The 23,069-nt window shown below is 46.6% G+C and overlaps 2 protein-coding genes across 4 annotated transcripts in view; one reads left to right on the top strand and one right to left on the bottom strand.

Annotated features, from left to right (window-relative positions):
• Window positions 1-20,177, bottom strand: part of LOC147685196 (large ribosomal subunit protein mL55-like) — a 145,942-nt gene extending 125,765 nt beyond the window's left edge. The window contains exon 1 of the mRNA XM_086941113.1: window positions 19,908-20,177. The gene's annotated coding sequence lies outside the window, so the exon portion shown is untranslated. The remainder of the gene's footprint in view (window positions 1-19,907) is intronic.
• A 601-nt stretch (window positions 20,178-20,778) lies between these two features.
• Window positions 20,779-23,069, top strand: part of GUK1 (guanylate kinase 1) — a 199,188-nt gene continuing 196,897 nt past the window's right edge. For 2 of the 3 annotated variants that reach the window (XM_086941108.1, XM_086941110.1), the window contains exon 1: window positions 20,792-20,917. In XM_086941108.1, coding sequence (XP_086797234.1) covers window positions 20,800-20,917 — 118 coding nt within the window. In that variant the 5' untranslated portion in view covers window positions 20,792-20,799. Of the gene's footprint in view, window positions 20,918-23,069 lie in introns of all 3 variants that reach the window. The other variant, XM_086941109.1, reaches the window with a different exon arrangement.

The raw sequence follows: 23,069 nt of genomic DNA, 5'->3' as shown, positions 1-23,069 counted from the left end.
GACACGTGTGGGGTTCTGGGGATCACCGCCACTGAGGACGGTACGCACACACCCCGCCGGAGCCGTGTCACCAGGGACGGATGGCAGACGATCCCCGGCCGACAATCATCTACTTCTTCGACACGACCGGGCTCTCCTGCGGCCCTAGTGGAGTCTGGCGCCGCCACGCAGGAAAGGGCGGATGATCCTGCGACGATGGTAGTGGCGCTGACAGCTTAAAGTGAACTCCGGGGGGAGATCGACATCGCTATCATGGAGCTACAGGTTTGGGGGTCTGGGGGGGAGGGGGGAACGGAGAGATGCGTGGTGGCTGGACGTCCACTTGTTTGACTTTCCGCAGGCTTGTCCGATAAGGACCGGACTGGGACACTGGGTTTGCAAGGTTCTCGGGGGGGTGAGAAGGGATGGGATTAGGGTTGTTGAACCAGTCCCGGTTGAGGGAGGGGACTGGGGGAGGGGGGGTTGTTGGGGTAGACTGGGGACGGTTGGGGGGGTTGGGAGTTGGAAGTGGGGAGGGAGGGTCGTCCAGTGCACATGGGGGTTTTTTAGTCGTCCTAGCAATGCCTATGTTTCTTGGTTTGCTTCCACTTTGCTATGGTGTTTGTGGCCTGGCCTGTCCACCTGATTTGAATGTGGGCTTGCATGGGATGGAGAGATCTGTGAGGAATTCCTGGCGGGTGGTGAGTCCCTGGATGGTCTGTTTGATCTATGGTAGATACCTCATCTGCGGCTCTTTGTGTCCCTGCTCCTTACTTGTTGCTTGGCTCCACACCATGCCAGATAGTGCCTCTGTTTTGCCGCCTCTGCCGGGTGGGGGCCCTGTAGCTTTTTGCTGTGCTGTTGTTCATGCCTCCTGCCACGTTTAAGGTTGTAACCCTGAATGTGCGGGGTTTGAATAATCCCGTTAAGAGGAGGGCTGTCCTTTCGCTCTTAGAGAACACTCAGGCTGATATTTGTCTCCTACAAGAGACGCACTTATTATCACAAGACACACACAGACTTCGATCGCGAAAATTCCCTTCGCAATTCTTTTCCTCTTGCACTACAAAAACGGCTGGGGTGGCGATTCTGGTGGCGCGACACTTCAAGGGGGAGATTCTCCACAAATTCACTGAACAAAAAGGTAGATTATTGGCTTATCGGTTTAGGATAGGGGGTCTTCTATTTACGATCGGGTCCCTGTACAGCCCCAATGAACGGCAGGACCGCTTTCTACAGGCGGCAATCGAGGAGGTCACCTCTACCCAGGATCGACACATCATACTCGGGGGGGACTTTAATATTGTCTTTGACTCCGCAATGGATAGGTCGGCGCAACGCTCCCCTCAAGTCGGAGAGCTATCCGCGGACCGTAAGGCCCAGCTAAAGGAGGTGGACCTCCTGGATCTGTGGCGACATCTACACCCGACTGATAGGGAATATTCGTATTATTCCCATGCCCATAAGACATACGCGCGGCTGGACCACCTCTTAGTTACCGCCCCGGTGAAAACGCTAGCCTCGAGTTCGGAGATAGGAGTGATCTCCCTCTCTGACCATGCCCCGGTTGAGGTCCTGCTGAGTGTGCCTCCGACGGCTCCCCACCCTCGGACGTGGCGCCTCCGAGACACACTGCTGCACAGAAAGGAAGTGGTTGCTCGCATTGAGAAGGTGATTCAGGAGTTTCAATCCCATAACGACAACACAGACACTACCCGGGCCACGCAATGGGCAGCCATGAAGGCTGTTATCAGAGGGGAATTTATTGCGATCTCCTCGGCGGATAATAAATTGCGGCGGGCCAAGAGAGAAGAACTGACGGATCGGGTTAGGGAGCTTGAGCAGATCCATCGCAGAACGGGGGCTCCCCGAATTTGGCGGCAGCTCAGGGAGGCCAGGAAGCTTCTTGCGGCCCTGGACCTTGACCGGGCGGAATATGCGGCGTTGAGGTTGCGTCACACCTTTTACACCGGTGGGGATCGCTGTGGCCGGTTGCTGGCAAATAGGCTACGAGTAGCGAGGCAGTCCCAGCTTGTTAAGGAGGTCTCGGACTCAACGGGGTTCCTGGAAACAGAAGACGCTCGAATAGCAGCAGTCTTCCGCGGTTTTTACGGGGAGCTATATACGGGGGACCCCCCAGATGAAGTGGCCATGGACGCTTATCTGGACTCTGTCACGTTGCCCTCTTTAGAGCCGTTCCAAGCGGAACACTTAGACAGAGACATTCGGATTGAGGAGGTGGTCTCCGCTATTGCCAGACTTAAGCATGGCAAAGCACCGGGTCCGGATGGATACATAGCGCTTTACTATAAGACGTTCTGCACGACGTTAGCCCCCATCCTGACACGCCTCTTCAATTCATTCGCGGAACCTGGAGCCATTCCACCCGATCTACTTCGGGCCACGATCTCGGTTATCCCCAAGCCGGGCAAGGACCCGAAACAATGCGGGTCGTATAGGCCGATCTCCCTCCTGAATATTGACCTGAAGCTGTATACGGGGATCTTGGCCGCTAGACTAGCTCTCCATTTGCCGGGGCTGATCGATCCGGACCAGGCAGGTTTTGTCCCCGGGAGACAGACAGTGGACAATACAAAACGGATAGTTCACCTATTGGAGAAGGCCTCCCGGATCCCGGGAGAACGGATGATGTTGGCGGTAGATGCAGAAAAAGCATTTGACCGGGTCCATTGGCCTTACTTGGAGCGGGTGCTTATGAAGGCTGGTATAGGGGAGAAGTTCCGCTCCATGGTCCTTAATTGTTACAGTCGCCCGTCGGCGGTGGTCCGTGTCAACGGGCTCGCTTCTGACTCCTTTGCTATCGAACGCGGCACCAGGCAGGGCTGCCCGCTCTCGCCTCTGCTTTTCGCGCTCTATATGGAGCCGTTAGCCCAGCGGATGCGCGATAACCCAATGGTGACTGGCATCCAAATGGGAGGCTTCACTCATGCCATCAGCCTCTATGCTGATGATGTTATTCTGTCCATTGATAGGCCCCGCATAGCTCTACCGGCATGCATGGAAGAACTGGCCTCTTTTGGCGCGGTATCAGGGTTCAAGATGAACATGGGGAAGTCGGTGGCGTTGGATATCTCTCTTGAGCCGGACACCAGAGCCTGTCTGCAACAGCGATTCCCCATGCTCTGGTCCTCAGGGGCGGTCCCATATCTGGGGATCCAGATTGCCCCTACCCTACCAGCTATGGTATCAGCGAACTACCGAGCCCTGGGTGCCAAGATTAAGGAGGAACTGGGTCGGTGGAACAGAGGCATCCTTTCCTGGCTCGGCAGGATAGCCGCTGTTAAAATGACGATCTTACCTCAGGTGCTGTACCTTTTTCGGGCCCTCCCACTCCAACCGCCGATGGGTTGGATCTCGCAACTACAGGCCGATGTCTCTCGGTTTGTCTGGCAGGGTAAGAAGCCTAGAATGCGTAGGGCTCTCTCGCTGCTACCTCCGGAGGCTGGTGGGCTGGGTATCCCGGACTTCCGCAAATACCATCAGGCGGCTCAGTTGCGCTATCTTGTGGAGTGGAGTAAGTGGGAATCGGATAAGCATTGGCTCTTTCAGGACCAGGCGGTGGCGGGGAGACCCCTGCAGGAGGTCCCGTTCCTGCGTCGTCAGCATCGGCCCAAAAATCTGTATGCCTCCTTTGTCACGAGGGTGCCCCTGCGAGCGTGGGATGCTACTAGCAGTTTGTGTGGCCTCACTACGTTTCCATCACCGCTTACTCCACTGGTGGACAATCCGGACTTTACTCCGGGGATGGAGAGGGGGGCGTTCACGAGGTGGCGTCAGGCTGGGTGTAGAGCCTTATGTCACCTTTATGACCCGGAGGGAGTGGTCCCTTTTCACCACCTTCGTCAGGAGTTCTCCCTCCCAGAGACGGAACGGCTTCATTACATGCAGGCTCGCCACTGGGCACTCCAGCCACAGGTGAGAGAGACGGCCGATCGGCCTTTTCTCCCCTATGAACGTTGGCTTATGACACGGACCTCTGACTCCAAACTGATTACCGACTTGTACAAACTACTACAGCCACCGGCGACACATCTTTATCACCCTGGGAGGGAGCGTTGGGGAAGGGAGTTGGGGAGGACACTGAGCCCTAGAGAATGGGAACACATATCCTACAGAGCGCGGCACTCAGCTTACCACATGGGGCTCACAGACACACTGACTAAAGTCTCTACCTACTGGTATTATACACCTGAGCGAGTACATGAGTTTGATCGTAAAAAAGATAACACATGCTGGCGGGGATGTGGGCACCGAGGTACTTTAACGCACATACTCTGGGACTGCCCGCTCTTGGGGCCTTACTGGAAGGAGGTGTTAGACGAAATAGATTCTCACTTTGAAATTGAATTGCCTCGCTTCCCGGCCTATACCTTGTTAGGGCTTCCCAATGATCGAATGTACCCCCTCCGTTCTCGCAGGGGCAGGCAGATAGCGATAGCACTGGGCTCCGCTGTTCAGAATATCTTGATTCACTGGCACACTGCTGTGATACCGTCTATCACTGGCTGGCTTCACAGGTTGTGGCATGTGCTAGGTATGGAGAAAATGTCCCTCACAGTGGCGGGTGACGTGGAACAGTTTGGGGAGCTCTGGCAACCGTTTCACTCCCTGTTGCTTACTGAATTTAGGGAACTTACCTGCCCCAAGTACCTCCGCCTTTTGCGGCTCCCGGCCCCGGTGGGGTCTGCCCCGTGATCTCTCTCTGGACCTCTCCTTCTTGATCTTGTGACCTGGATGTGTGACGCGGTAAAGGATTGTGCACTGGACGGGGGGTGGGTGTGGGGGTGGAAGTTGGGGGTTCGGTTGTTGGGAGGGGTTGTTGGGCGGGGGGGTTTCATGGAAAATGTCATGACATGCTGGGACGACAGGTGCCTTCGGTTATTGAATGGGCGTGACTTGTGGAATATCGACTGTTGACAGCGCTTTTCGATGCTAGCTTCTCCGCCCTGCTGTATATCACTGAGATGTCTGTTTGTCCTTCTGTGTTGTGCTGAATAAAATACTTTAAACTTAAATATGAGAGCTCTAATGGCTGGTTTAAAGAGGACAACCCTCCAGCAGCCACGTACCACTCCAAAACAACATCCCATCTAGATCATACCTTCACAACTTAGGCAATGTTTAACGAAATTGTCACCTTTAAGATAGGCAACTACAAACTCAGTGATCATTTGCCACAGGAGCTGACCCTACAAACTGGTCCATGCTGTACACCGGAAACTATCAAGTCCATTTTGCAGGAAGAAACTAGTAACTTAAAAAGAATAAGGTGCAACTCTAACAACATTGAAGAAATATTGTCTAAAGCTAAAGACCTGTGCAACCAAGGAGGTGTTAATTCAGAGCAGCCCGTGGAAAGATGGGAAAACTTTGTTACATCCTTAAGAGGAACACTAACTACTAGTCAAAGCCCAAACCAAAGGGGAGCTGAAGTTAATCCAATTAAGACAGCAAGGAGTCCAGTTTCAAAAACACTTAAGCAAACAATAAATCGAAATTTAAAGCAACAACACTAATCCCCAACTGATCGGAGCCTGCAAGATACCCTTGTACGCTAATAAAAACTTTGAAACAGAGGAGATGGGCTAACAAAAGAGCAAAAGATACTGACCAATGGGCCAAACTATCATGATGCAAGCCAGAAAAACAGGACAAAATGTTGGCAATCAGTTAATAAACTGCAGCGGCTCAACCATCCAGGCATAGCCTCAAACATCACTGAAGCCTCTTGGGTTGACTATCTTTTTAATAACTTTAATTACTTGAATGACTCAACTGTAGAAACGACCATACCCCTTCATCCAAGAAATTCCTGCCCCAACAACTTACCACAGGTAGACTCAAACCAGCATGAACAAATTGACGACAGAGGTTCATCAAAGTTAACGCTCCGAGAGTCGGAACAGCGAATGGGCTCACAATGTCAACTAAATGCAGCAGATAAGCAAAACGGCCCCCTGGCTACAGCTATAAGGAAGCAAATTACAAGAGGAAGACGGGCGGGAGCACCAGGCCCACATGGTATACCGCCAATGTTGTACAAGCAAGACCCGGAGTTCTGGAGCAACACTTTAGAACCAGTGTTATAATATGCATTAAGAACTACAAAATTCCATGGAGAGGCTCAATCATCAGCCCAATATAAAAGCAAGGAGCAAGGTCGGACCCAAACAACTATCGACTGATAGCCCTCATAGATACAGAGGCCAAATACTTTGCAGGGATCATTTTAAGCGAATTGGCGAGCTTATGGATGCTGCGAAGCAGGGAAAATACCCCTATACCTCAGCTTCATAGACTACTCAGCAGCTTTTGACCACGTTGATCGCATTAAGCTCTGGCAAAATCTAGACAAATGGGGGATACCACCACCTTTATTAGACCAACTTATCCAATTGCATACCAACACCTGGATTAGAATTAAATTAGGCGCCGGGAAGCACCTTTCAACGAGAATTAAAACTACAAAAGGTCTAAAGCAAGGCTGTGTTCCAGCCCCCATGCTATTTAGTCTTTTTTGGCGGGGGAACTGAATAGCTGTCTTTCACACGCTCCGAAGCTAGTGGGCATGACATTGACAAACCTGCTATATGCGGATGATCTAGTTCTGATCAGTAGGACTCCCATTGGTCTCCAGCACCTCCTTGATGCAACATACAAATTTTCGAAATTGAACGCACTGGAAATTAATTTTAAAAATTCTAAAATCCTAGCAGTAAATCACCGGAAGAAGGCAAATCCAAAGTGGTACTTGGCAAGCAAATGTCTTGACCAAGTAGCAAGTTACAAATATCTGGGTGTCCTGCTAGACCACAAGAACTCTTTGAAGGCTCAGCTAGAATCTTTAAGAAGAAAGGGAGCCACAACTTACCTAGCACTAAAAACTGTCAGACCTCACGCTCGATCCTTTCTTAAAAATCTTGCGAGCAAAATGGCAGCCTACACTCAATTATGATTTACAGAAGGGGGTGGTGATGAACAGAGTGTCTGAGTTAAACAGACCACTCTTACCCAGTCCAAAGATCAGGGCTTGATCCATCACCGTTATTTATCTCACTGCCCCATCCCAGCTCAGAACCTGGCTATATGCAAATCAGTCTGTCCCTGGCCCAGTGCATCATGGGAACAGGGCAGACTAAACTACCAAGCCAATTTTTCACCAGAAAGGAGACAAGCTACCGGGGACCGGTTTCTGGCATTTCAGCCTTCTTCGGCCCGGCTTGCTTGAATCCTGATGGAGCAGTGAGAAAGGGACCCATGTCTGAGTATACCCTGCCACACCTATAGTGGCCAAAAACGATTTACAGAAGGGGGTGGTGATGAACAGAGTGTCTGAGTTAAACAGACCACTCTTACCCAGTCCAAAGATCAGGGCTTGATCCATCACCGTTATTTATCTCACTGCCCCATCCCAGCTCAGAACCTGGCTATATGCAAATCAGTCTGTCCCTGGCCCAGTGCATCATGGGAACAGGGCAGACTAAACTACCAAGCCAATTCTTCACCAGAAAGGAGACAAGCTACCGGGGACCGGTTTCTGGCATTTCAGCCTTCTTCGGCCCGGCTTGCTTGAATCCTGATGGAGCAGTGAGAAAGGGACTCATGTCTGAGTATACCCTGCCACACCTATAGTGGCAGCGAATCACTGATGGGCAGAGACGCGATAACTCTCGATCGCATAATAGCAACTGCCTATCGAGCGATCTTCCAGCTCCCTAAATATGTTTCACTGGCCCAAATCAGGTTGGAATTCGGCCTCCAAAACCAGGTGACAGAAAGAAAAGGGGCTTTCGTTAAAAGCTGGAATAAAATAAGAGCTGCTGAAGTGGGATCCTTGAATAATCACCTTTGGACAGAGCTTTCACGCTCTGGAAAGCTAACCACTAACATGTACCTTCAAAATTCTATCAACACGTTAGGCTTGACAGATGCCTGGAATAAACCAATTGGCAACACAGCTTTTAAGAAATTAGTTACTAAGACAACAAGACTAATTTCATCAATAGACAAGAAAGCGCTATCTAAACGAGCTCACGGTTGGGCTGTGCTAAACAATTACAACGTTCTCAAACCCCAACCCTATCTCAAAGGTGGTAAAAAAAATTGCGACCATGGAAAGATTTTTGCGGCTCTGTATGGGAGTCGGACCAATAAACTTGCTTCTACCACCATGGGAAAGAAGGGCTGGTGACCAGCCCTGTCGTTTGTGCACCAGTGGTGTGGAGAACCTTATCCATATCATATGCCTCTTCGAGAAGTTAAAAAACCTAAGGAAAACGTTATTGAAGCCATTCTTCAATCAGCACGGTGTCAGGTCTTGTAGGCAGGCAGTTATGCTGTGCATAAATCTATCTTTAGTACAGCTAAACTGCCGCCTCATAAAAATGTTTGCACTGACTGCAACAAAGCTAAAAAAAAGCTAATCGGTAATAGCAACATCATTGGGAACTGTTTGTGTCAACTTGTAACTTCAGCTCTCACAATGGAATCTGGTAGCAAAGGAAAAGAAACAAAAATAAATAAATAAATAAATAAATAAATAAATAAATAAATAAATAACAGTTGCTACAGGTCGCCTTACTTGTCAAAAGGGAATATAGCGCCTACGTATACATAAAAGTGCTTTATTTTAAAACCTTTACACTTTAATCCTTTTAATGCAATGAGATTGATTTTATTGTTAAATGTACTGTATGCAACGGTTTTAATTAATCATGCATAATAATAAATAAACTAAACTAGTCAGGGCTCGAAAAATCTGAAAAAGGTTAATAGACCTACCGGTCTAGTAACTTTAATAATTTATTTGACCTAACTGTAATGTACTGGACACGTGAACTGGTCTCAAATTGTGAGATCCTAGGCAAATATGTTGTGTTATAGAGCCGCCTTTTTCTTTATTATCACATAAGAGAGCACCTTCAAATGTGCAAGCTCACTATTTCTGCTGTTCAAAAAAACTCTTGATTTACTATACTAAATGTTTGCTCTATGTATAACAAGAATCAGGTCAATATATAGGGTACCCATGATCGTTGGCTTGCCGCTTCGTTCACTAATAGCATTGTCATCTGGGCAGGAGCAGTAATAATTTCCAGTTCATGTTTTAAAATTAATTTTTCATAAATATTATTACCAAAGCATGATGTGGTAGTGCACTGTCATTTACAGATCGCATATTTTGAATTGAAATGGCCACAAAATTTTCCAACTAACATGTAGTTTTACTAATAATAGCACATATACAATGTTTGGAAATTGGGTTTCAACAAAAATATTTAACCTCATGGCTGCTGCTTACGGCTAACGGCCGTCGCGTGCACTACCTTTGTAGTGCTGCGCACTACCGTTGGCCGTCGCGGCCCCGCCCGCTCAATAGAATGTTACGCACTAGCGCGAAACGTTAGGCGCAGTTAAGGAGATAAAAGGTGCACATCACCAAATAAACTGTTTACGTTTGTTTTGATCCAATCAAAATATTTTTTTCACCACAGAATTACAAAAATGGGTCTTCAAAACTAGTGAAACATATTTTAAATGTTTGAACAGTTCATTTAGGTATTTCAGTGTTTTGTTAGAAAAAAAAAGCCTGACATCTTAGCCTTTCATTTAACATGCTTTGCACAGTTCAATTGTCACACAGTTCATTTTACAAAATCCCCTAATTTCAGTTACAGAAAGAGAAATAAATGTAGGAAGTCAAACTAACGTTTGACCTGTCTCTGAAAGCATGCAAATGTGACAAGATAAGAAGATTTAAAGACATTTGTATTGCTATTTCACTTTGTGAGCAATAAAGATGCCTTTAAATCTTGTTATCTTGACATATTTTCTCTGCTTTCAGAGGCAGGGGTCAAAAGTCAGTTTATCTTCCTACATTTACTTTTTGTGTGACTGAAGTTAGAGGATTTTCAGCTTGAAAGAAAGGGCAAGTAATCCCTAAAAATAGCTCGCCCTGAATAAATCTTGCCTTCGAGTCCTGATTTAGTAATGTATTTATTAAAAGTGATAGTTTTTAAACATGATTTGAAAAATATGCCAGCCCCCGCCCTAATGACAATGCTGTTAATGAACTAAGCGGCAAGTTAGGGGTCATGTGTGTCCTACATGTGGCAGGGAAGGCTCCTCCGCTATGGCGGAGGAGCGTCGCCCCACTGCTTTCAAGCAGTGCAGAAGCAAAAACATAAAATGATAATAACTTTCTGCTTTGCGGGCGGGACTGTTCTGAGAGCAGGGCAGTGGAGGAGTGGTTTGGCCACTCCTAAAAGTGCACAGTGACTGTTTGGTCAGCCCTCTCAGGACGCCCAACCAGTCATGCGCACTTTCCCACTACACCATGCAGGATGCATTACAGACTGCATGGAGAACAGGACCACCCCTACAGCTCCTGGCTCAGTGCCTTACGGTGCTCAGACAATCACAACTATGCAATTGCAGCGTTGTGAATGGTTTAGGGGAGGGAGCCTGGATGCCTGCTTCCTGCTCCTGAAATCGGAAGCTGAGCAGGAGCCGCATCGCTGGACCGGGTAGCAACAAGGTAAGTGATTTTTTAATTTTTATTTCCCTCCCACAATCACGACCTGATTTTTTGGGGGTTGGCAAATGAATTTTCCTACCAGATGAATGCATTTCCCACAGATTTATTTAACTTGCACTTATTTTTTTCAATTAAGGTGTGTGCATTATATTTTATATGCAGTTACCTGTATGAAATTCCCCCAAAAATTACAGAATATTTCTTCAATTTAGGCATACCTGAGACCCAGGCCCCACTATACTCAGGATCAGAGATCCCATTGTTTTCAGGCATTTTGACCCCTCCATGATACCTGTAGGTGACAAACGTCACTGTATCATTCAATCCTCTGAACTATCTCATTCAGCTCTAGGTCCTCTGGGAATCTTGAGCTCAAAACGAGCCAAGACTAGGCCACTGCCAGCCACACAAGCTCCAATGTCATGCATCAATAACTAAAGATAAAGCATTAACATTTGATTTAAAAAATATATATAATAATAATAATAATAATAATAAAAAGAGGGAGAAGGAGATACCCATTTAGTGGCCGAATTACATAAAGTAAAAACAAGAGCTCAATACCTGCTTCCCAGTTTAACTAAATTGTGTGTGCCCTAGACAAATATTTTATTTCACTGTGCCTCCTTTATCTTCATTATCACATTCAAAAACATGAATTCAGGATGTGCACTGTACCAAACCCTCTTGTGTTTGATTTAATAGACTATAATGTTGCACATGACAACTTGCTCCTGAGTTCATAATGGCATTGTCACAGGGCGGGGTGGGAATATTTTTAAGTTCAAGTTTTAAAACAATCACTTTTAGTAAGTACTTCTTAATGTAGTGATATAATCTGATATTCTAAAGAGAAACACTTCTCTGTGTTAAAGGAAAATATTATATTTTGAAAAGTCTGAATCATATTTTTACATGATGTTTGTTGCATGATTAACATGTCAACTATTTTCAGAGCTCACCTGGTGCAAGGGCTCTCTAGCCAAATCAGACCCTTGGTTTGGCTCCTGGCGGTATTAGAGGGTGTGAGGCAAGTAGGGTAGCATTTCGTGATCGTTGTTGGGGCCCCTCAGGCGGACTCATGGATGCTCCTACCTACTGTAAATTCTAAGTTGTGCCCTCAAGGGGAGGGGGCTGGGATGGATAATAGAGAAGGTATCCCCTGTATTAGTAGTTCACCACTGAATATAGTTGATCCTGTAAGGCAACACCCTTGTATTTCACTAATAGGGTCTTGGAATGTAGCAGGGCTGAGCGCTAAGTTATCAGACCCAGAATGGGGGGAACTGGTGGATCGCTATGATGTGTCTCTGTTCATAGAGACCTGGATGATTATTGCCCCCTCTAGGGTGGGTTTTGCAACCTATTACATACCAGCTCTACAGGGTCCGAGGGGTAGGCCATCGGGGGGACTGTGTATATGGGTGGCCACCCACTTGGGGTGTTCTGTGAAAGCGATTGATTCGCCTTCCCTGGATATCCAGGGCATTGCCCTTAAATTCCTAGATGGCACGTCAATGGTGTTATTTAACATCTATCAGCAACCTTGTTCTCTATCGAAGGGGTCACCTCTAATGGACGCCCTTGACAAACGTCTTTCAGTACATTCCTCTCCCAAACATAAAATACTGGATGGTGACTTAAATTGCCATTTCGAACCCTTGGCAGGTATACCGTCTGTGACTGCAGAGGAGGATGCTATCTGGCATATCCAGAAGTGTTCTGTATACCCAGCTAAGCGTCTGACTCCACTGGCATTACAGATTAACAAGCTACTAGTCTCTCACTCTCTTAGAGCCTGTAATGGCTGGATTGGCCCCGATATTCCTGGGAAGTTCACCTTTAATAGACCGGGGAAAACCACAATTATTGACTACATCATGGTTAATGTCGAATTTTGGTTACAAATTAAGTCATTTAGTGTAATCGATAGGGTGGACAGTGATCATAACCTTCTGACCCTGGAACTAAATTTCGCATTGGGTAGTTCATTGGGAGCGAGAGAGTGTGATTTACATAATAACTAACCTAATTGCAGCGGCAGGAGGCAGACGTATTAAGTGGGCCAAGTTTGTGTTAGCGCCGGATAAAATAGCGGAGCTCTATCAACAAGTTGCCTCCTCTTTAGCTGAGGCTTTTAATCTCCCAGCCATTGATGAGCCCTCTAAATTTCAGGCGCTTGAGCTCATCCATAACAACTTAATTACCTCCCTTGCATACTACTTTTATACACCAGCTAATGGGAGGGTACGGCCTAAAATACAGGAGCAGTGGTTCAACAAATCCTGTAGGGAGGCGCAATGTGCACTTGTCAGAGAGGCTAAATCCGGCTCAATTGAGAGCTTAAAAGGGGCCAGACTCAATTATAAAAGGATTATTGCAGAGTCTAAGTCAGACTGGGAGGCCCGTAGATGGGAAGACATCAAGGATGCTCTGGATACACGCAATTATAGGGCATTTTGGAACCTGGTCAGATCTGGCTCGTCTGAGGGGGCGTGTGCTATAATACCAAATCTGAGTGAAGAGGTATGGATAGCGCATTTCAAGCCCCTTTTTGCGCATACTAATACCCCGCCCCCAGCAGAGTTAGCTATATCCGTACCATACCCACAGGCTTCCCTAGACCAGATTACTATCCAGTTAATCTGAGGGAAACTCAGGAGGCCCTTAAAAGTCTTGCGAGTGGAAAGAACCCGGGCTTGGATCGTATACCGGGCGATTTGTTTCTGAGCGAACAAAAGGTTTGGGTCCCCTATCTCTGCCTTTATTTCAACGCCATCCTTTGTGGTATGGAAATTCCTCCAGCTTGGTTGGGGGGCTGAGATTATCCCCATCCACTAAAAGGCCTCCCCACTGGAACCGGTCAAGTACCGCCCCATTAGTCTTATAGACGTCTTGCAGAAATTAATAGTTGCATTTTACTATCTAGGTTGCAATGTTGGATGTACGAACATCACATCCTGACACCCCTACAAGCGGGATTTCGCGCCAAAGTTTTCACCATCGACCAACTGTTTAGATTACAGATGGTCTACTGGAAGACGGTGACTATGGGGGCTGGTACTCTGTATTTGATCTTTGTAGATCTTCGATCTGCATTTGACTTGGTCCAGAGGGAGAAGCTATGGGCGGTTTTGTTGGAGATATGAGCCCCAGGGTACCTGTGCCATCTATTTAAACGGTTACACCAGGGAACATTTGCAAGAGTTAGGCATGGGAGGATCTGGGAACTTACGGCCGCCTTTCCGGTGGAAAGGGGTGTGAGGCAGGGGTGCATGTAAGCCCCCACAGTTCTCTCTATTTCTAAATGGTCAGATTAAACATCTTTTGGGCGCGAGGGATTTAGACTCCCCCAGTTGGGCAGCTCGTAAAATCCCAGCCCTGATGTTCGCTGATGACACCCTTTTATTATCTAAATCCCCAGGGGTCATACAGCGAACTCTGGAGGCTTTCTGTGCATTCTGCAGATTAAGAAATTTGGAGATAAATCTCTCGAAAACCAAATGTATGGTTTTTAACTCCAAATTACATAACTGCCCCTCCCTCACATGGGTGGCACGGTGCTCGAAAGAGTTTCTACTTTCGAGTATCTAGGGGTTACTTTGAATGACAAGATGGAATGGGGGACCCACATAGCCAAAGCAAACATGAAGTTGGCCCAAGCCGCTGGAGGCATTTTAAAGGTACACAATGAGTGCTCATCAAAAATTGTAGGGTCGCCACTAGAAATTTATAAAGCTCAGGCAGGAGGCGGAGCGCTCTAAGGAGTAGAGTTATGGGGTCATACTAACACCTCTTCATTCTCTACTACTGAGAATAGCTTCATTAGAAGACTATTGAGACTCCCACAGAGCACACCATTGATCCTGCTACGCCTTGACCTGGGCCTGGCCCCCTTGTTGGAAGTCATCCCCAATCGTCCTCTTTTATATTGGAGGAGACTATGGTCTACACCCAAGCTTATTAGTTATCGGGTGGAACTAAGCCATCTGTTGTTGTTGATGGGTGTGGGGAAAATCCCCTGGCTAAAGCATGTGAAACATCTATGCCAGGCTGTGAGAAGTTGGCCTGATATATGATGTTCCCAATTCTGGAACCACCTTGTATCAGTCCAAACAATCCCTTATGGTGTCTGGTTGCAAGTCAACCTTATAGACAAGCTATCCTAGTGATAGCATGGACTAAGCAGCCTTAAAGGCTAAACTCAAGAGGTCGTGTTAAGCGAGCTGTTTTACTAATCACAATCTTGTAATATCAAATGAAAGGACACCACACAAGTTATATATCAAAATATATGTATTTATTTCTAAAATAATCCTCTGTACTCTTTATGGGTGCAGAGGCACAAGCGTTAAAATAAAAGCACAGTTAAACATATGAAAGTTGCACAATTATGGATGAGGCCGGGGGGCCACGCAAACCATATATTAAAAAAGTGGTATAAGAGATACCAATCGAACAGTGGTTAGGCCTAGGGAATCGCTGGGAGCAGTCGGGTATAGCAATGCTGAAGTCGGGAAAAGCCCGCGGGATTCGGGTGAAGCGCTTAAAGCACACGCACCAATGCAAAGTCTATGGTGCGTAAAAGTTATAAAGTTATAGTTTAAGGAGACTTACGCCTAACCTAGCAGGATGAAACTTTAGTCACATACACTAGAGGGGTGTACCAGTGTGGGAACACCGGCGTTGACGAGTTGCCTCACTCACAGGAAGCGGGTGCACAGGTGCGAAGTAGTGTCGGGTTTTGCCACGCTAGTTGATGGTGCTTGGAGCTGAAGATGCTGCAGGCGTCGTGTAGGAGAAGTGTCCGGTGTGATCCAAGGGTGGATCGGAGTTGTAGAGTACCTGAAAGCAGAGGGGACAGAGTCTGGGTCACTCAGCAGTAACCAGGGTGGAACCAGGACGGAACCAGGCAATGTCGGGCGCAATCAGGTGGTTGTCGAGGAATTTCTCTCCGCTGCCACGTGGGCTCTGGGGCATCTGCGACGTCCAGGAGCGGATCACGAGCTGTCCCACGAAGGCTCTCGCAGTCGGCGGTGTCGGCTTCAGGATTGGAGCAAACAACACTTGGCAAGAGCAATCCACGCAGGACTGTAAGGTTGCTTCTCACTCGGACCGGGAGGGTCAGAGCGGGTGCTCCTTTTCAGAGGAGCGGGTGCAAGTCTGGAGCAACCAGAATCACAAGTTAGATTTCGTAGTTCGTCGGCACAGGGACCACAAGCCAACGGGCAAGTGACCGGGCCAACGCGTTGAGCCAAAAGATGCAGAAGGGCCCCACGCAGCACTCGGTGAGTGTAGAGGGGTGAGCTTCGGTGCAAGAGTGGCTGAGGGCTGGGGCTTCTCAAACCCCGATGTACAGCTTCGAGGGTCACTTGTGGGCTGCACGTCAGCGTCTCGTGGTTCTTCCAAGATGGCGGGCCCCACGCTTCCGGTCGCCTCCACGGGTCTCAGCTCTGCAGGGACTGTGGATCGGGCTGTTAGAAGGCAGGCTCGCTTGGTCTTGTTGATCTCTGTCGCTCGAGTTCCGGCGGGAACTGCAACAAAGCAAACGTCGAGGTGCTGGATGGTGCCTGTTTGCACAGGGTGGTCACTCCTTGACCACAAGGGAGATTCTTCAGTCTTCTACGTCGAGTAGGATGTCGAAGGGTCCAGAGTTTCGTTTCTTATGTTTCATCAGGATAATCTGAGTGCGTTGGCACTGCTCCCATTCTTATACCAATCTAGGGGGCTGGATTACCTGCTAGGTCCCCTCCTATGGGTGATGGGTGGGACCCAGGAAGGGGGTGGTTACACCCCTTTCCCTTGGTCCAGGTCGCGTTGGGGCTGGGATGCCCCAGAACCGGTTTGACCGGATTATGCAAGCGGAAGCCTTGTGCTCCCCAGGCAGTGTCTGGTTTCTTTGAAACCTCCCTGCTACAATCCACTATCTCCTGTCTGGGGTGGTGCAACACCTCCCCGCGACAGGAAAGCCTTTGTCCAGGCCTCTTCGGCTGAGTTTCGGTCAGCAACAGGATGTCATACTCGTGTCTGTGGCAGAAGCGTCCATTTTGTGATGCTGAGGCTCTTTTAAAATCAACTGCGTTTCAGTAAAGTAACATGTCTTCTCCCTCTAGAAGGGTGGAATGCTATCCCCGTCGACAGGACTGTCGAGGGGATAGTATTCCACATCGTATGACACCTTACACGACATGTTTTGATAAAGTCAAACCAAAGTCGACATATAACCGCGAGGATTATAATGCACTTAATAGTATATGGTATGGCATTATCCTGGAACAGCTTAGGGAGTGGTTCCAGACAGCTGCAGACAGGCTCAGCTCGTGCTCGAGCTCCATCTCACATTAAACCACGCACTCTGCCTCCAGGATTGATAAGGCCTTCCATAGGAGTGGCTCACAGGTTTATATGTGTCAAGATATAGGCATACTATATCTAAGCAAGAGGTGATTACACCAACTTGCCCCAGCTGAGTGATCACCTAGTTGTGTCAATTTAAGAAACAGCCAGGGGTGGCAAAAGATATGCTGCAGCCCCTGGTAGGCCTTGGATGCACCTATGCCCATGGCACCTATAGTGCACTATATAGGGGCTGACAAGGTGTCCTGTACCAACCAGGTTATGCACCTTGTGCATGGAGTCCATTTTAAGGAGAGAGCAGATAGCCTGGGGCCCTGAGTAGCAGGGAACCAGGCCAACTAAGTCGAAAACCAGCTAAACACAAGGCAAAAAATCTGGGGTAACCATAGTCAGGTAGCCACATTCCTATACAGGCCTTGGGGAGGGGTGACCTGTGGACTTCCCCGGGAACATGCGTGTACCCTGTCCCCTAGGAAAAACACTGGTTAAAGTGCTCAACCAATTCTAAAGGGACCGGATGATATGTAAACCATCCTTGGGTAGGTTGACCAGTTGTTTTCTTGAGGTTAAGGATGTATATCACTTTGAGAGATTTCTGGACGCCACCACTGGCAAAGAAATTATACGTCCAATGTAGACATGGGTCTCTGCCAGTGAGGGCTGTAACAAGCAAGTGGTCAGTGGACCAACAAGCACTTAGCCTATGCCCGGGGTGCGAACATGCTGAAGAGACAGATCTGCACGTTCTGCTCTTTTGCTCTTTGTACTCCAAAGCCAGGGCCAAATGGATCTTATCGCTATGTAAATCCAGGGGTTTCAGGGATTATAGGGATGAATACAGATTGCTGAAATATGATTCTTCTCCTTTGACCGTGTTTGCGACTTCAAGATTTTTATTTTCTATGTGGTGTACTAGAGGAGCAAAAATTAAAATGTAAATCGCCCCAAATGTTCCAACTTCACTCTGCATTTACTAGGGTTTTTTAACTTAAATCATGTCTGGCTGCTTCTGCTTTTATCTGCTAGTTTTTATTTGTTTTAAATGTTATTCATATATTTTTTGGCATATTGAAAATTGTGTAAATTATGTATATCTTGTAGTGCTGCCTACTGCTGGTCAAAATGCTGTCCTTAGTAATTTTGTATTCTGCTTTTATGGTTATCAACCGATAATAAAAGCTTTCTGACTGACTTTAATTTGTTGGCTCCCCCCCGCCTCAGTATATCACGTCACTGGCAACGGAATCTGCAACACACAGGTTTATATGGTCTGTGCTCACCTCGCCAATATACCGAACAGCAGTTTTATCCAGGGGTTGAAGAGGATTAAGTAAAACTGGGGTTGTGGTGAAGTGTTGTTTTTTTTAATATGTTATAGAAACGCAATTGTACCATGCCTTGTTTTAAAACATTGTTTTTTATATATTATGAGATGTCTCTAATTTGATGTAGTCAGTAGTTTTTAACAGAATTCTCACTGATTTTTTAACAAGTATATATTTTAAATAAAAAAGACTGTAATACGTTACATTATAGTCTGTGACCAGTGATTTAGACGAGTTATTCAGTGTGTATGGTGAGTAAGTGAGAATAGAGAATGACATCTAGGAAATAGCTCCTTTGTCTACAAACCTTTCCAGGGATAGCCCTTTGACTTCAAATGTTAATAGTACCCTATTCCCTGGAACTTGTGGGGTCCTCTCTCATATTTTTTCAGTCAGTTAAAGGAGTAACAACAATTTTGATGTGAATAATTAGAATTGAAAATATTCCAATTCTGAAAATGTCTAACTGAATTAAATAGTACTAAAGGTCTGCTGAAGAGGTAGTGTGTTCTTCGGAGTCTCTCAATCACTCCCATTGTTTATTTGATAGCACTTCCACCTGCAATCTTTCATTCTGTTAAACAACACTTTATCCCTACATCTTTCTGAAATCCTCTGTGTATCTCACACCTCAACTCTTTCCTCTTCAGCACTCTCTTTTCACTCTCTCCTGGGTGTGCTTTCCTGCATCTCCTTCTCTTAACCACCCTCCACACATAACACTAACTCACCTGTATGCATCCCTAATCTTTTACTTTGACACCTTTGGACTTTACTCAGAATGGTAATTACCACAAGAGGCTGTTGATCTGTTTGCTCTGCTGAGAGTTCCAAGGTTTGGATGAGCATGTGTTCTGAACACCTTTAAGACCCACTGATATATACTATGGGAAACTTGCACTACCTTCAACCTCAACCCCAGTGGTCTCAATCGTGTCCCACTATAGACACTCACCCATAACCAGATCTCACATAGACACTTGAAGCCACTCAGTTCGCAGAATGTTCTATGCAAGAGTAATATGGTACGTGAAAAAATATTACAGATACACAACATCGTTGAAAAGAAAAGCAAACACTTTAGAAAATGTTAGATTAAGTAAGATTGGGATATGTAGAAATGCTGATGTAATTCCAGTGAACGGTTTTTACAGTGATTGTTTAGAGGTCGATCAGTATTTATCCTATAACGCTATGGAAATGAATATATAGGGTCCGACAGGGACCCATTTCAAGGTCATTTTCCATTACTGCCTGTCTGGGACCCGCCTCACATAAAGCCCTAGTTTCATTTAAAGTTCTGGTCAAAAGAGAGACGTCTGGGAGTGGTAGATTTAGGGAAATCTAAAACTAGAGTGAGACTAGGGGTGTGCTTCTCACTGTCACCTTTAACACTCCCTAACCTTGTTAGTGTGTAAATATCCTCGTGTAACTTAGTTGGTTCTATTGTAAAGCGCTCTGACACATTTGGGTAAAGTTCGCGCAATATAAAACTGCATTAAATAAACCTTCCCAACGAAAACACAAAATGTATTTTTACATTGGCACATCCCATGGTGTTTGTTGGAGAATCTCAAACCACCCTTTCCCCGTCAGTAACTGAAATAAAGCGAGTGGGCAATTTCTACGGAGCGACAGAAATAATTGCGTTCACAACCAGTCTCCTGCACGATAAAGGCGTTTCTTACCTTACAACACTTTCTTTCCTGGAAGAGCCATGCTGGTGCACTATGACGCAATCGAAGTGTTCCGCCTTCCTGCCCGCTATCCGACCTTTCCTTGGAGTTGCTTAGAGGGCGACAGTATCTGAAAATGCCTTTCACACGCGTACACCCCTACAATCCCTGGATGGATGGTGTGAAGGGGCAGCAGAATGCACCACCAGCTCTTGAAGGCATGACAAAGTTAAGAAGACGCTTCCTTGTGCTGCCCCATGTGACCATGTTTGAAATATTTAGGGGCGGTCTTTTACCCTAAGTAGAAAAGAGACAAACCAAATTCCACAGAATGTTGTAGTAAGATTCACATCATTGTAGATATTTTATTAAGAATTGAACTGTAAAACTGTAAACAATAGCATGGCTCTGTATACGATACATTGAATAGTTCTGCTTTATTGTACTTGCTAAGAAAAACACTCTCGGAGATTGAGTACAACTTGTTTTACGTGCAGAACGTGTATTAGGTGTCATTGCGCCTTTGGATAGAGTCAAAATAATGTTTAACCTTAACAGTCAGGCACAGCTTACTCTCGCTAAGAGCTATGTCGAATAGAAACAGAGGATGGAGAATACACGTATTTCGACCTCCCGAATGGTACGAACATATTAAAGTAAGTATTTGTAAGAGAGAACGGTACAACAATACATAGAACTACCACTCTAACTATCCTTTGTATATTTTTATGATCTTTAATAGTTTTTTGTGTATCCGTATGTAGATCATTTACAGGTCTGAACCTTTTCAAACATGGCCGCCACGAGCATAGTCGTTTCGCTTCATTGTCCAATGTCACGTTAAAGCTTAAAGTCTGTGTCGCTGGGCAGGCAGTTCGTTGTCTTGGTGAGCTGGGAGGCGGGGATGGCGCATGTGCAGAGTTACTGCATGCCGCACCGCGGCCGCAGCTGCAGTTCTGCAGTGGCCAGCCACATGAGTGGGCTGAGGATCTTGTCTGGTCTGTGCAGAGGGGCCAAAGCAGGTGAGAGCATTTTGTCTACCTTTAACTCAGATACACCCCTCAAAAGAGATGTATGTGTAAAATAACTACCGTTTTAAAGGGTGGAAGAAGAGAGGACAGTACCATGAACTTGCGCAGTTTAACCTCCATGAATAAGAAGGGTGTGTGTTAGGAAAGGTGCAGGATTACAAGATGCAGGTTGGTAATTTGCTAAATGCGTGCTGCCGACGCAACAGTATGGGCAGGAAATCTGCATGAGCAGCGCGTGTATTTGAAGAACAGTCTTAAAAGCAACTAGGACAGGAGCTCCCATCAGCTCTTTAAAGGGAAACAACTAATCCATGTGATAAGGAGCCAACAATAGCAACGTGAGAAGATAAGATCCGGTCTCTTGAAGTGCAGTCTGTTGGAAGAAGGGGCATCGGATCTATAAAACGGCAGGCAGCTCTGGAGGATTTATAATGGCAAAAGGGACAACATCGCAGAAGGTGTCGAACTTTATGGGCGCACATTAAGGTTCTGTAAGAGGATCAAGAGCGTTACAGACGTTATTTGTAGATGGTAGTGAGGACGCTTTTCAACATGCCATACAATGTAGTTAGTGTTCAGGCTGTACAAGGGGTCTTACTAATTGATAACGTACAGTCATTATTCCGGAGGCTCCCTGTAGTCGGCTGACACGCGGGCAGTGTGTTCATCAGGTGATCACTGAGGCGTGTGCCATTTATTTTTGTACTCAAGCCATAAACTCCCTTTTCATATGATTTGAGTGCCTGGGGCGGATGGCTAGCTTTTAAACAAAATGGTAGTAAACTACTCACTCAAAATGCTCTCCGTAAACCGGATCCACTGCAAGGACCTATCCGATAACAAGCATTTACAATGCAATGGTCTCGGCAATATTATAGGTAGAGCTATTGGTATTGCTCATTTTTTTTATCTTTTTTGTATCCCTAAATAAATGGCATTGGCATTAGCTTTTTTTTTGCATATGTGATATGTTGTATCTTGAGTCTCCCTGCTGCTCAGCTAGAATGCATGTGTTGTAGAATGTTGGATGAGTGGAATGCTAGTATGTTATTCATGTCAGTTGGGTGAGGGCTGAGCAGCATGACAGCTGCTCCTGATGGGGTTAACATTGTAACTTATAATCTACTATCTTAATTCAATAAAGTAACCTTCTTAATCAACAAGGAAGACCCAGCTTCTTATTGATTACATCATGATACCTATTGCATTAGCAGAGAGAGAGTGAGGTATTGAAATAGAGAGAGTGAGGTAGTGAGAGAAAGTGAGGTAGATAGAGAGTGAGGTAGTGAGATAGAGAGTGAGGTAGTGAGGGAGAGGGATGTTGTGAGATATAAGCATAGAGTGATGTGATGTAGTGAGATGGAGAGAGAGAGGTAGTGAAAGTGAGTTAGTGAGATAGAAAGAGTGAGATAGTGATTGAGGTAGTGAGTTAGAGAGAGAGTGAAGTTGTGAGCTAGAGAGTAGTGAGGTAGTGATGTTTTGAGAGAGATAAGTTGTGAGGTAGTGAGATAGAGAGCTATGTAGTGAGAGAGAGGTAGATAGAAAGTGAGGTTCCCTCCCCACACACATGCACACACAACCCTTCACGTCACTCCCTGCAGCCTACGCTCCCCCGGGCAAGTGCCCCGGTCAACATCACTGACAGATGCCACCCCCGTACCCACCAACAAACTCTTATCTCAGGGCCGGGGGCAGCTCCAGGGCCGGAGACACCAGCAGGGGGAAAGACATCAGCCGGGGAGGATGGGTGCAGGGGCTGATTGGCACCGCTCGCGTCTGATGAGGGGGCGCGCAGACGGGGGGTGCACAGAGCCCCTCATGAGCTCTGTCACCGAAGGAAGAGCGGGGGTGGGGCAGAATGCAAACACATGCCAGCTCGCCGGAAAAAAAAATCACTTCAAGCACCGAAAAGGTTTTTTCATTGTGGACAATGCAAAGTACATTGTCTAGGGAAGGTTGAATGCGAACAGTACGTTGTGTAACATCTGGCCAAAAGCTAAAACATTTTAAATGACTAAGATTAAAGTTTTAGGTAAGATTGTCGTTTACATTTTGCTACCATCGTCAAACTCCATTATTTTCCCTAATAAAAGAAAAGCGCCTCCTCCTACTGAAGGCCTATGAGGCGCGCCTCGTGATTTCC

This window comes from Lissotriton vulgaris, chromosome 10, assembly GCF_964263255.1.
Source record: "Lissotriton vulgaris chromosome 10, aLisVul1.2, whole genome shotgun sequence".
Taxonomy (NCBI): domain Eukaryota; kingdom Metazoa; phylum Chordata; class Amphibia; order Caudata; family Salamandridae; genus Lissotriton; species Lissotriton vulgaris.
This window is presented reverse-complemented; position numbering and strand designations above follow the sequence as displayed.